This window comes from Desmodus rotundus, chromosome 13, assembly GCF_022682495.2.
Source record: "Desmodus rotundus isolate HL8 chromosome 13, HLdesRot8A.1, whole genome shotgun sequence".
Lineage (NCBI taxonomy): Eukaryota > Metazoa > Chordata > Mammalia > Chiroptera > Phyllostomidae > Desmodus > Desmodus rotundus.
The window spans coordinates 30,657,050-30,671,187 of record NC_071399.1 but is presented as its reverse complement, the minus strand read 5'-3'; the positions used below and the strand labels follow the sequence as shown (position 1 = coordinate 30,671,187).

General features: G+C 43.0%; 1 protein-coding gene across 1 annotated transcript in view; it reads right to left on the bottom strand.

Moving 5' to 3' along the window:
• Window positions 1-14,138, bottom strand: part of COL4A1 (collagen type IV alpha 1 chain) — a 152,021-nt gene that overhangs the window by 28,877 nt on the left and 109,006 nt on the right. Inside the window, exons 23-29 of the mRNA XM_053916317.1 lie at window positions 12,387-12,470; window positions 11,744-11,814; window positions 7,098-7,289; window positions 6,340-6,508; window positions 3,870-3,962; window positions 3,677-3,781; window positions 1,742-1,839 (exon numbers count right to left, since the gene is read on the bottom strand). Of these exons, the coding sequence (XP_053772292.1) occupies window positions 1,742-1,839; window positions 3,677-3,781; window positions 3,870-3,962; window positions 6,340-6,508; window positions 7,098-7,289; window positions 11,744-11,814; window positions 12,387-12,470 (812 nt within the window). The remainder of the gene's footprint in view (window positions 1-1,741; window positions 1,840-3,676; window positions 3,782-3,869; window positions 3,963-6,339; window positions 6,509-7,097; window positions 7,290-11,743; window positions 11,815-12,386; window positions 12,471-14,138) is intronic.

Sequence of the window (14,138 nt, the reverse complement as noted above, 5' to 3'; positions counted from 1 at the left end):
ATTTACTAACATCTGTCCAATCCCCTTCAGTTTGCAAAGCTGCCTCATACCTACTATTCCCTTTCAATCTCACTACAAGGCAAAAAGGTAGGCAAGTTTTATTGTTTTCATTTTACAAAGGAGGAGAGTCAAAGACCCCACAGTTGAATGACTTGACCAACATCACAAAGGCATGATTTCCACCCCGGTCTCCTGGACCCCAGACTCTGCTACCATGAGTCTGTGAAGAGCTGACTCTAAATAATGGACAAAAGGCCTAATGTGATGGGTGGCCAGCTAATTGATATTTTCTTAAGAAGCGGGAAAGTTCCAGGACTCAAACAAACAGGACACCATTATGTAGTATTTGCTTCACTGAAGGCTTTCACATCAAATTAAACATTTAAAACTATTTCAGGAGTCAAAGGACTTTGACAAATACGTATAATTATAAATAAAGAAAATATCTTGAGGGCCTGTGAGTGCTTTCAAAACAGCTCTAAAATAGGCGCTGATATCGGCTGTGTGAAGCAGTAGGAGGACATTACATCCGTCACAGTGCCCCTCTGGTGTCCACTGTAGGTGACAACTTCCAGATGAGTACTCTTTGGACAGGAGGGGGAATTGGTGACTTCTCTACACATCCCAGCAGGAAATTTGCAAAACAGCAGAAACTCAATGCAAGGGATTTTTGAGGAAACACAATAATTTAAGTCATGAACCAAATCTTTAATTCCAAGTCCAGTTAGCATTTACTAATGCACGAGTCTCACATGTTTAAGGTGATCCACCAGCCACCACTGCTGACTAATTTTTCAAATCAACTGCAGGTTAGGAGTGTTGTATGAAGAGAGATTTCCGAAGGCTTCTATTATGTCTTAGCCACATGGAGCAGGGACACCATGAAGTTAGGTGTTTCCCAGGAAGGAGCTTCCCCAGGGTCACTGAGGCACAGCTGGCTCTGCATACACCTGTCAGACCCCCACAGCTTTACCAGCCCTCCCCAACAGAAAGGAAACAGGCCAGCCTAGTTCTAGGTGGCAAGGGATTGCCCTTGGGCCTTTCTCCCTTTTAGGACTGATGCCTTCTGACAATTTCACTTCCCTTCTTCAGTCACCTACACTTCCTGAGCAGAATTTCAACTATCAGTAAGTAGTCAGAAGGAAGTTTGAGGGCAAGGAGAGTCCTGAAGTGTCACATGAGCCCAGGGACTCCCAACCAGGTCCGTTTTGCCCCACCTAATGACATTTGGTAGTGTCCAGAGATATTTTTGGTAGTCACAACTGGGGGTAGGTGTGGTGTGCTCCTTCAGTACCTGGGGTTAGAGGTCACAGAGGAGCCTGCTAAAGACCCCAAGTGTTCAAGGCAGCCCCCACCACAAAGAATCACTGGACCAGCCAGTCAATAGCACAGAGGCTAAGAAACCCTATTCTAGACCCTCCTAGGGGGCTAGTACATCTTATAGGACAGTGGCTTTTAAACAACTTTCTTCTGCCACTCATAATAAGACAGACACTGTACTTTGAGATCTAATATAGACACAAGCAAGAACACACTCATAAAGCTGAAACAAATGATTCTCCCCAAAACATTTCCTACCATGTGCTATGTACTTTGGTTATTTTCCATTCTATGCTATTTCATTAAAAAACAGAACATGCTGATCCCATGTATCCTGTGAGATTACTAACCCACATTTTATGTGTCCAATTAATCACAAAGGATTGAGGGCACAGCAATCTAGAAAATACTCAGCACCCACCTTTTGGCCAGGTAAACCTGGGTTGCCAGGTAAGCCATTAGGTCCTGGGCGACCTGGATTCCCAGGAAGTCCCACATCTCCGGGTATGCCATCAACACCTATTTTGAAGAAACAAAATAATAATGTAATAATGCTATTTCCCACTTTCTTCACTTCTTTTACACTTGCTCAAAAGTGACTGAACTGATTTGAGATGACCACCAACAAGAAAGCCCTAATGAGGTGGTTCTAGGAGAAAGATGAGACCATCCTGGTCACAGTGGTGCCACCAGTGCCACCTGGGGCAGCTCACGGGCCATGGACCAGTCTCAATGCCCACAGCCCCCTCCTCTTTGTCTCTCACACTAATCCCCATCCTATCCTCTTCTTCTACTCACTTTTGAAATTCTCTTTCCTGTTCTACTCCCCACCAAAAAGACAAACTCCCTGGCATTGGCAAACTAAAAATGGCACTTTAGACTCCTATTACTCCAAGTAAGTGTGGCCATGGGTCACGAACATCACTGTCGCCCTGCTAGAAATCCAGCCCTGATCTACAGAAAGTGACCCCCACTTTCACAAAACCCCTCATGACTCATGGACATGCTAAAGTTTAAGAAGTGCAGCCTTAGACCATTGGTTCTCAAATAAAGCTGCACCACACTGGAGGTACGTGGTGACTTTTAGACACTGGGTCCTGACCTGAAGGTTCTGACAGGCTTTCTGATAGCTGTGCAGTGAAATATAAGACTCTGGTTTACATCCTCCTGTGGGACATGAAGTTCTATAACATACAGTTATTTGTAAATTTGCAGAAGCACAAACCTGAATCACCTGCTGCGGGGCTACTGTGCAAAAAGACCTTTACAGGGAGTGGACCTAACCACCACCAGCATCTGCATCTCCAACCAGCTTCATGAGATATGGGCAAATTGCCTCTAATTAACGAGACATTTATCAGCTAAACTCTACCTGTCATGATGGCAATGGTATGGCTCTCCTATGGAATACAGTGGGGATCACAAACATGCAGAAGGCCTACACGTTGTCCCCCAGGAACTTGGAGAGTCACCAAGGGCCTTCTGCTCTGACAGGCAGTATACGGCTCCTGGAGGAAACAGGCTGCTGTCTCCCGTTCTCCAAGCATGAAAGCCTACAACCTTGACAGTGGATGTGACACACACCTCTAGATAAGAAGCCAGGAGATATGAGAAGTCTCTAAACTGGACAAGTGGCCAATAAAATTGGGGTCAGGATGCCACCCAAATGGGAAAGAGACACCCCATTATCGCTCAGAGTGCCTTCACAGTCCTAGACCATGTTCGGAACGGCAAGTCCATACAACAGGGTCTACCTGGAGGACTAGTCGAATAAGAAACACAAATGGTCCTCTTTACTTCCTTACAATTTTCAGAAAGAAGTACTGGTTCTAAAATGTCAGTACCTTGTGGGGATGCTGACCCCACAGTATAGAGGCCTTGCCCCCAAGAATGAAGCCCCCTCCTCATTCCTGCACACCTTGTCCTTGACCTTCCTTCTGACTTCCAAACATAGTCTGGTGTAGACCCCAGCTGGCTGTGTCTTTCCATCACTGATGACAGGCAACTCCCTCAGGGTGGGTTTAAACAGATATAGCATCTACCAGCTCCCTGGGCAGCTTCCAGTCCCCTAATGCTCCAACTCTTTGCCAACCAAACCACTCTGCTGGCAGGCACCATTTCACTCGTGGCCTTATTGACTGAAATCACCATCCTTCACATCATACAGCTCATTGGCAAACCTTCCCTTAACTGCACGGTCACTAACTCGCATAGTATGTTCAGGTTTATTGCCTCTCGTTCTCATAAAATTCAAGTAAAGATGAACAGAGAGACCACAGTTATTGCTGCTAATCAGCCAGGAGATGAAGGCCACCAGCGGGGCCCACTCATCGTTGGGCTCATCCTGCCAGTTTACCTTTGGGGCCTGGAGGTCCTGGGAATCCAATCCCCGGCTGGCCGACAGCACCCCTCTCTCCTGGGAGGCCAGGCCTTCCCGGGGTTCCAGGGAAACCTCGATCACCTGTTGTGGGCAAGACCAATGGTCAGCGTGAGAAAAACCTGAGAATGTTCCAATTCTATCTCCAGGTGAAGGAGAACTTTAAACATACCTTGAGGTCCTTGGAAACCTGGGGAACCTGGAAGTCCGTCTGCTCCAGGAGGACCAGGTAAAGGCATGACTCTTCCTGCTTCACCCCTGAGACCTGGGAAAAAAAGATCAAGGACATAGTATGGGACACAGCATCACATCCTCTGAACCTACTTTGTGTACCTGGATAAACACCTCTCTCTCCTCCCTCTACTTTTCTAGAATCCTCCATGGTGTTCCCCCTCACTGCAAAAATTATGTCCAAAGTGATCTAGATTGGTTTGATGGAAGAATTCCTTAATATTCCAAAATAAGAGTCATGAAAAGCTGAAAAATCTACCATGACAAGGTGAGGTGGCCCTGGGTAACCTCTGAAGTAGTCTTGTCTCAAAAAGTCAAAACACTTTTACTGTACTCTCTCAATTTCTCAGCCAGCACTAATTCTGAGTTGCTTTGAGACCAACCTAAATTATGTTCATCTAGTGCTAACCTGTCTTCACAACATGTGAAATGGGTGATTGTGCATTAGTGGTAACCACGCAGCTGGACAGTCACGTGCTGTCTTGATCACCACAAGCTAGGCAGTGCCAGCCCAGGCCCAGGGACGTTCGCACCTAGGAGATCCGCTGGGTGGCAGGATTTAGTTATTAAGAAAGGAACAAAGGGCTCATCTCTAGGAATGTGCACATTGAATTTTCACAAACCTTATAAGAATTCAAGATAACATAGGGTCTCCCAATAACAGCCAACATATTCTTCAGCTACAGATTGTGGGAAATACCTATCAACTGATCCCAACACGTATTTGCTATCAGTTCTACCCCTGAGAATGAGGCTTTTACAATCACTAGAGTAAACAGAGTTCTGGCAGATCAAGGAAGGTCGGGTTTCTAATCCAAAAACTGACTGAGTCCGGGTGGAAGGAAACTCTACAATGTGGACAAAGATCAACAGCACTGTCAACAACGCCTCCTTCAGGAACCTTCTTCCCTTCCCCATCCTGCCAGGATGCATCTGTATGTGCCCCAGTGGGTTTTTCTGATGGTAGTTTCTGGCAAAGAAGGTGATTTCTTTTTATAGCTCTGCAAGCTTTCAGATCCCACAAGTACAAAGAACACTTAGTATGCTGATTGTGGAATCAGGAGCTGAAGAGAAGTGATCAGAGGTCTCTTTTCCAAGACTGGGGGTCTTTCTGAGTCAAATCCAGTATTTCTCTGCCCCCAAAGGAGTCAAAAAAGAGACATTTCTTGCTACACACAGAATAATTATCAGTGGAGTCATAACTTGGTGCTAAATAGTCAAGGTTCTCACAAACAATGAGAGTTATAATAATAATTGATATGTTGGAACGCTAAACTTGGACTTCCATCAAAGACTGGCTAATATTTCCTGGCATCAGAGTGCTTATGAACTTTACACTATGTCTTAATAAGGAAGTAATAGTTCCCAATGGGCACAGGAATTGATAAAACTTGGCTTAGATATATGACTGGTGACAGAATTAGCAAATCTGTGAGCAAGAAGGCCCTAATATAATTGCTTCTACAGAGTTTTGGTTGGATATTTGATTATCCAGCTACTTAGTTAATGTTTTTCAACATTTACTAGTGACACAATTTTAATTACCCAAACTCCTTTCATTCATTTTTTACAGCTTTTAAAACATGTCTTAGGAACGCACACTTCCTTTTCTCCTCTATATCCAAGCTATTCCTGGCCTCTACTCTCTCATTCCAGGATTTTCTAGAGAAAGATATGAGTGTTCCATTTATACCCTGAATCTCCTATTCATCTAATGACTTATTGGGAGCCTAGTGTGTGCCAGGCCTGGAGCTTCCCCTTGTGCACTTATGTCACTGATGATAAGGCTATAATAGAGAATGCTTGTGGGACACCCTCACACAATCATTTCTCCACATTCTCTGCCAAAGCCTGGACAGTGAGCTCAGGAGGCCAGGGCCAAGTCTGTCTTGCTTAACACTCTCTGATCACCACTTAGCATCGTGCTTGGCACATACCATCACAGGAAAAAAAAAAAAAAAAAAAAAGCAAATGACTGAAACCAACATACAATTAAATGTCAATAGGGAAGTTGACACTATAGTGGAATTAGTCAACAGGAAGGGGCCTATCAAAGGAGATGTGGAGAGTACATTGCATGGGATACCCAGAAGCCAAAATGGACAATGCGTGAGGGAAACACAGCAAATAGATGAGAAAATAATGGGATTATGATGGAATCACTTCCACAGAAAAGGATGACCTTAGCTGGTATATGCTATATATTTATTATTAAAAAAATCATCTATCTATTTAGATTCTTTTCAGCCAGACCCTACATAGTACCTGGCCCATTTTATATACAAACAAAGGTACAAAAAGGCCAAAGAAGGGCCTTCCCACAGCACCCCTAGAACTGAAACCAAACCCTCGCCACCGAATCTCACGACCCTTGTCATCTTCGTGCTGCACCTTAAGTCCTCCGGCCTCACCTGGCTGGCCTGGGGATCCAGGATTTCCTGGAAGGCCTGCTTGTCCTTTGTCACCAACAGGGCCTATTGGTCCATACCCTGGAGGCCCAGGAGGGCCGATGTCACCACGACTGCCGGGAAATCCAACCCCTCCTGGGGGGCCACGGTCTCCTTTTAATCCTATTAAACCCTGATGTGAAAAGAGGAAAAGAAACGCTATCGGCAGACATACCAACACTCCTGTCCACATCACATTTTTCCACACTCTGGAGTAAATAACTACCAGGGCTTAACTGGTTTATGCTATTTATTTACTACTACCCTCCTACAAAGGTCAACTTGGAGTTACTAAGTTAAATCAGCAGTTGCTTCTCTAAGCTTCTCCTAAGAGGAGCAGCCATCCTCCCTCCCTTATCCTACATAAGAAGACACTTCAAAGAGTGAGGTATTTATATCTGGTACCTTCTTTTAAAGGATGACTTGACCCCCAATAACTTGAAATTTCACCACCCTTCTGACATAAGAAAGTCTTTTCAGTTCCCCCGATACATCAGAAGACACTGATCCACTATCATCTAATGGCCGAGTCAGCACCATTAGCACCATCAGCACAGGTTTATAACTTGAGTGTGCCTATGAACCATGAAACAAGGTCATTTACAATAATTATCATTTAAGTGAAAAGTAACAATTCCCATTTAAGAGATAATTATTCATTTCTTTGTTTTTTTGCAGACCTGTTTGTAAAGTCCATGTTCAAAGTCTGGAAATACACATACCGGGGAGCCTTTGGGGCCGGGCAGACCTGGATGGCCATCTCTTCCAGGAGCCCCTGCTCTGCCTGGTATACCAGGTTGTCCTGGGAAACCTGGGTCTCCTTTGTCACCTTTGAGTTGAACGTCGTAGTAAATCTCACCAGGCTCTCCCTTGGCTCCTGGCTGGCCCATCAGCCCTGGTGTACCTTGAGGGCCCTACAAGAACAAAACTTTATGACACCACTGAAGACATTCACCCATAGAGCAAACCAGCATGACGGATCTCACAGTCAGCAATGAGATTGGTAACACACCTCCTTGAAAAACGAGAATGTGTTTAGCTCTCCTCATTTATTCTCTCAGAGCCATGTGATGAGGCCTGGTCTGACCTCACTTTTTGTAAAAACACCTTAAAAACATTATCTTTTTACTTATTCTAAATAGAGATTGGACTAGAACAGGGGGAATAATGGTGTGGCACTGGGTACCTGGCCTGTAGAATGATTCTTACATAACTCACTGGTCCATTACAACTGTTAAACATCCACAAGAACATTTTAGTAACTGTCGGAAGGCACTGAATGTATAACTTGAAGCAATGGCTTCAAGACGCAGAGGGTGAAGTCAACAAGGGCTGGGAAGAGCCATGTTTTCTCTAAGTCTAGTCATGATTGAAATTGTACAGGTTTCCTTTTATGCTTACACTCCAAATTCCGGAAGAGATAAGGATTTCCAGGGTACCAGAGAGACAGGAAACTCTGGGGAGTGAGCACTGGGCCAACTCTAAAATTACTTTGAGCAGTCAGCAGAACAGAGTTGGCTTTCCCAAGATACAAATACTAGAACATTTTTCAGTCCCTGGGAAGTTAAGTCCTCAAGGAATGCCCACACCCATAGATAGCTTCACCTTCAGCCACTCTGAGAATTGGGGTTCACAAGGAAAATGGCCAAGGTTTCAAATAATTGTCTCCCTTACTTGTTCTCTTAGGCTTGACAAAAAAAAAAAAAAATTTCTTTCGCTTCCCTGCTGAGTAGGCAGAATTTACACTCTTGCATAATTTATTTAATTTGAAATGTCTTTTGTAAGCTCCCTCTCCAACGGTTCTTGGATGTATGGGAATCACACACGTACACACACCTTAGCGTGGATGTGTCATATGAACTTCTCAAAGGAAGGGGCTAGAAGACAAAAGACATGCCAAAATGCATACAATCTTTAGATTTAAGAAATGGCTATTATTTATTACGTGCCTACTATGTGTCCCAATCACTTGTATATCATCTCTGATTCTTATGCCAACTCTGCAGGGAAAATATTAAAGGCACCATTTAGAGATAAGGGGGCAAATACTTAAAGACGTTCGGTAATATATCCAAGACAACACAGTCAGAAAGAGCTAACTTCTGGTTGCAAAGCCTGTACTTTAGCCCCACACCACATGGGCTCTGAAGAATTAGCTGTAATCTCATAAAGCTGCCTATTACACAAATGGGAAAGCAAGGCTTGCAGAGGTCCAGAGGCCTGCTCAAGCCAAATGAGTGGTCATTTTGGGACTAACCTAAATGGGCTGAATTATTTTCCTGCCCATACTGCTTCCTAAGGGCTGAAACTGCTAGCTAAGGAATGGGAGCAGCTGTTCTTTCTATACCAAACACGGCACACTTACACTGTCTCAGATGTACAACCAACACCATCTAGCATGCATCCAGAAGCCTGGAGAGTCAGCAACAAGTCTGTACTGTCCAATACTATTTAAAAAATTAAATTAAATAACATTAAAACTTCAGCTACTTAGTCACACTAGCCACCACTTCACGGACTCAGTAGCCACCACTGACCAGTGGTTACCAAATTGGACAGTCCAGACAGAGAACACTTGTATCATGGCAGAAAGTTCTCCTGGACAGATGCAGCTGGCTGGAGCTGGCCCCTTGCAACAGAGGACTTCACTTAGAACTACTTGGGAAAGGTAGGAGATGCCCAACCTATCTGCTCTTGTCCCAAGAATGGCAACATGTTATCTCTACCAGCCACCTGCCAGAAAGTGTAGCAGAAGGAAAAGGAAAATTCAGTATTTAATTGAAAGGTATTGTGGTATTCTGTAGCTTTTTCCCTTGGGTTAATATTAGCTCCAACACATCTTTAAATCTCAGCTAAAATTAGACTCCTCGATGAAGCCTTTCCTTATAGGTATAGGCTGCTTTCTCCCATATTTCCATGGTGTAGTATACAATTCTCATTATAAAAACTGCTTTATCAGGAACTTCTGCTTGCATGCCTGACTTTATACTAGTCTTTCAGGGCTTTGGGGACAGGACCAAAGCTTTCTATCTTTGTGACCTTAACGTCTGCAACTAGGGTGATACTGGGGGAAGCATATGTTGATCTGGCAATATTCACCAACAAAAAATAAATACCAATGCAAGATATTACCAATGTATATTTTTCTCAACCGGGAAGCATCATTATGTTATTTTATGGTGATTATTCACAGACTGGAAATATAAAGTTTTCTAATACTGTGAGCACAGCGTGAGAAAACATAATTTCTTATTTTAATAACGATGACCTTGTCGGCTATCATTCGAAGGAGAAATCTAGATTTTTTTTTGAAAAGGGACATTTATGACCTTATGATATCTCATGGAGTTATTCTGCCATAGAACTTAATCCTAAACAATTCAAAGGTCTTTTGATCCACATCCCCTAAGATAAATACTGAGGAATCAAATACTGCCTTGAAAACTTAGCACTGACTACAGAAATCAGAGGAGATCCAACAACTATATGGTCTGCTTCTAAAAGGTCTGCCACTGTGGGAAAAGCCGGGAGGAGTTCATTTCAATTATCTACTCTCAACAACCGCAGAACCTGCTCAGGCACCTTGGGCTTCAACATCGGTCAGGAACCAGACTCTTGTGATCTGTCCTTCTTTCCAAAAATCAAACACTCGGCTTTCAAAAGGACATGTCACAGAACTGCTACCTAAATCAAATGAAAAATCAGAGCACTTCGCTTTTTCATTTAAAATATTTTCCTTTTTATAGTTCATTTAAACTACTTTCTGCTATGCTCCACAGGTTCCTGGATACCCCCTTTATCCTCCGGCTAAATTTGAAATAAGAGAACTACACTTCTGAGCTAGTTAAACCATGTAGCCATGATAGAGCTTCAAATAAAAGGAAAATTACTATCTTCTCAATTAACTTATTTACCTATAAAACAATTTTTAGACATTTTTCCGTCTAGAGAAAGCAGTTCTTGATGGAAATTAAAATTTTTGTTGTATGTTTTACTTTCTTCTTTATCATGACTTCTACTCAACTATCCTTCTCTCTCATCTCCTTCCTCTTTATCCATTTTTATTAGATTTGAAGCTGGAGAAATGGGTGTCTAGACTGGGTTTCAGGCACAGTGGCAGCAGGAAGGGTCCCAGAAAGGCCAAGTAGATAAAGGCTCTGTCCAGAGGTTAAAAGCATCCTTTCTTGCCTCCTTCAAAGTTCTTCCGTCTTTGATCACTACCACAGGCAGGGCTTCCCAGCTATGTGAACTTCTAATCCATTTAGAAATATTTTAAACAATTGCAACTTCTAACTTATCTCCCCAGGCCCAAGGAAGTGCTGGGAAGCAGGATCTCAGGATGTAACTTCAAAAGGAGAAAAATCAATGCTGAATTCCAGCTGTTTCATTCCCATTTCAACTTGTTTTTGCCCTGACCCACCTTTATAGAAGCATCCAGTAATATTCTTAAAAATATAAATGTTAAAGAGCTACAACAAAAGAGAATAATGCTAAAGATTTGAGGTTCCATTTATGACAAAGGAAGAAAAGGAAAGAGGGATTGAAAGTAATTGTAGAAACCAGCTAACACTTACAGAACTTACAAGAACCAAGAAAATATGAGGACAATATCCTAAGATTTAAAAGCTTTAGATATTGAGCTGATTATACAGAATAAAATAATGTACTTCAATATTTAAGGTTATTGCTATTCTATTCAGTGGCTTCTTTCAAAATGAAGTAGAAAAGTTAAGAAGCTGGTATTTTGATTAACTGAAAGGTTTCATGTCCTTATGATCGAGATATTTCATTTACAGATATGAAAAAGCATCTTTACAATAAAGGTTGGTGACAGGTAGGTGAAGAAGAAATAAAATATTTTAAATTCCTAGGAGGAAACAGGTCAGTACTCCTCCCTCTCTCCCTAGGAACAGTTGATGCTGAACTTATCCATGAATGTAGGCCTTTAGATCATCTGGTATAATAAGCAATGACTGTGCAGAAGGACAATTCAACTCAACAGTGTAGCTGCTAAGAAGTGACTCTTGGTGACACCATTTGTTTCAAGACGTCCCAGAGATCCTGTGGGGAGGTGACACACCAGCACTTGGCTGCACCTGGACACACAGGTAAGTGGCAAACTGAATTCTAACCAGGTGAGAAGAAAGGCAGTTAAGATGCAGGTTCTGGATTCCAGCAGTCCTGCTCATTCTCAGGTGAATGAGTGAGGCAGGACACAGGGAGTAATTCCAGACTGCTGGACAAAGAGATACTTTTACCAGCTCCCAGATAAGGCAGAAGCTGTATTGCAAATGCAAAAATATACACCTTAGTTAGTTTGCGTGGTGGCAACTTCTAATAAGGAATGAACTCAGACAGGCTTACTTACGGGCAATCCTTCTAGACCATCCCTGCCAGGTAAACCTTTTTCACCCTTGGCCCCTGGCTGTCCTGGGAAACCTTTCAGAAGAGACAGAGAAAAAAATTGTAGCACATTATTGATGAGGCACTTTCTAATAATTAAAAGCTTTATAATTTTTTCAAGATTCAAAAGTACCAAAATAAAGCTTCAAAGCACAAAATGGACAATGTTTGAAGAATCTCAAGAAAATAATAATGAAAATGCTCCAGATGGGCTCAGAAAGGACAAAGTGACCCCAAATGCATGCAAGTCACACTGAGGTAGGATGGCTACAAGTCCCCCTCCCCTCCCCAGACCACTTCAAGCAAAAACATCCAGTTAACTTTGTTTGAGATAATAAAATTTACACAGCTGAGTAAACCATATGTTGCTATCCTTTTTAAGGATATCCATTTTTAGGACGTTTTAATGACACTGAATTTATAGGCCATCTTGATAATTTCAAACCAAGTGGACAAATCCTGAAAGTATGGCATAACATTCTCATTTTTATGCTTTAGTTTTGAATATAGAAAATTAGGTCTCTCACAGAGTAAGATACTTTCACTGTGAAGGTTCAAACCTATTGAAGCAAATTTGGACATGGTCCCTTTCACAGTTAGGGTCTTACCTGTTTCTCCTGGGGGTCCCTGGGGCCCAGGGGGTCCACGAAGTCCTGCTGTGTCACAGACAAGGCAACTGTCTCCTTTTTGACCTAAAAAAGGAAAACACACAGGTATTTACATAATACATGAACAGAGAAGTCTCTGCAGTGTAGTGACGGAATAGAAAAGGGCAAAGGAGACCGTCACTTTAATAGTGATAAATTCAAATGTGTGTGTGTGTTTTTTTTAAAGATTTTATTTTTAGAGACAGGGGAAGGGAAGGAGAAAGAGAGGGATAGAAACAACAATGTGAGAGAGAAACACTGATGTGAGAGCAAAACATCGATTAGATTCCTCTTGTCCATGCCCCAAGCGGGGACTGAACCTGCAACCCAGGCATGTGCCCTGACTGGCAATCACACTGGCGATCTTTCGCTTTGCAGGACGATTCTCAGACAACTGAGCCATTCCAGTCAGGGCCAAATGTGTGTTTTCTCAGTTACCTAACCCCTGCTCCAGACACCTCTGTTAATCTACAGTGTGTCTCTGTTATGGGTCACACTTTCCGGGTAACCACTGATGCACTTTCAATGAATTACGAAAATGTGATCCAGAACTCAAATTTGCCTATCAGCCTGAAAAGTTTCAGTGGCTATAATTTTGTCTCACTCTAAAACTTCCCATCAGTTTTTAGTCTTGTTAGCAAACTGTACATGCATATAATTCCTGGACTTAAACCCATGTGACAAGTTGAGAATAAGAAGCCACAAACGCAAGAACAAGTATCTGATCTTACGCTGAAATGGAAAGGTAGAGGGACCACAGCACAGAAAAATGGAAGGAAATGCCTTCTTTGGAAATTTTAATATCTTGTGTCTTGACTCTCAAGTTAAGCTAAAAGGCCTTAAGGTGTCTTAGATACATACCTATGTCCTAAACCTTAAAATGTCTGGTTTCGAGGCACAAATTGGGTTTAACAGAGAGCAGGGTGCACTACGTTCTAACATGGAGAAGCCCATGCTTGGGAGTCATAGAGTCTGGTCTGTATCACCACTGTGCCCTGACTCTAACGGGTGCTCCTAGCCCCAGGCACTGCTGTCCCACACTCTTCTCCAGCAGGCCCATTGTCAGGAGCAGAGAAAGGACCGATGCAGGCAGCCTCAAGTCCCTGAACTCTGGGCAAGGAACCCTGCTCCGTTTTGTGTTCTTCGCAGGGGCAGAGCAGCAGCCCATCAGTGGGACAGACACAAAAGTGCGAGTGTGCTAACAGCCCAGCTAAATTCTGGGTGCCCTGGAATTCCGTGCATGTCTCCTTGTGAGTCCAGAAGTGGGCAGGGAGAGGTACTGACACCGCAGTCTGGGCAGGCTGATGGTTCTCTAGCAGGAGTATGACAACACAGGAAGAAAGAGGCTTCTCTTAGGATTCAGGAGGTGGATAAACAAAATCTCGGTACAAAAAACCTTATGACCATTGGCTCTGTCATAAAATGTCACGGTCCATCTCAGGAAGTACTAAATACCTGGTAACTAGAAAGATTCATTCACTGAAATGACACTTAGTGGCGGCACCCTCTCCTAGCCCCAATCACTTCTAAGACTACTTCCATCAAAGGTTCTGTAAGCTGTGCGGCTGTCAAAATTCTAAGATTTAGCTGAAACCATTCTCCATGAAGCATTTGTATGTTAGACTTTTAAAGAGCAAAAATGCTTGACAATCTAAAGACAGAAATGGTATACAATTAGGTAGATTTGGGGGGCAGCTTCCTATTTGTTCTACC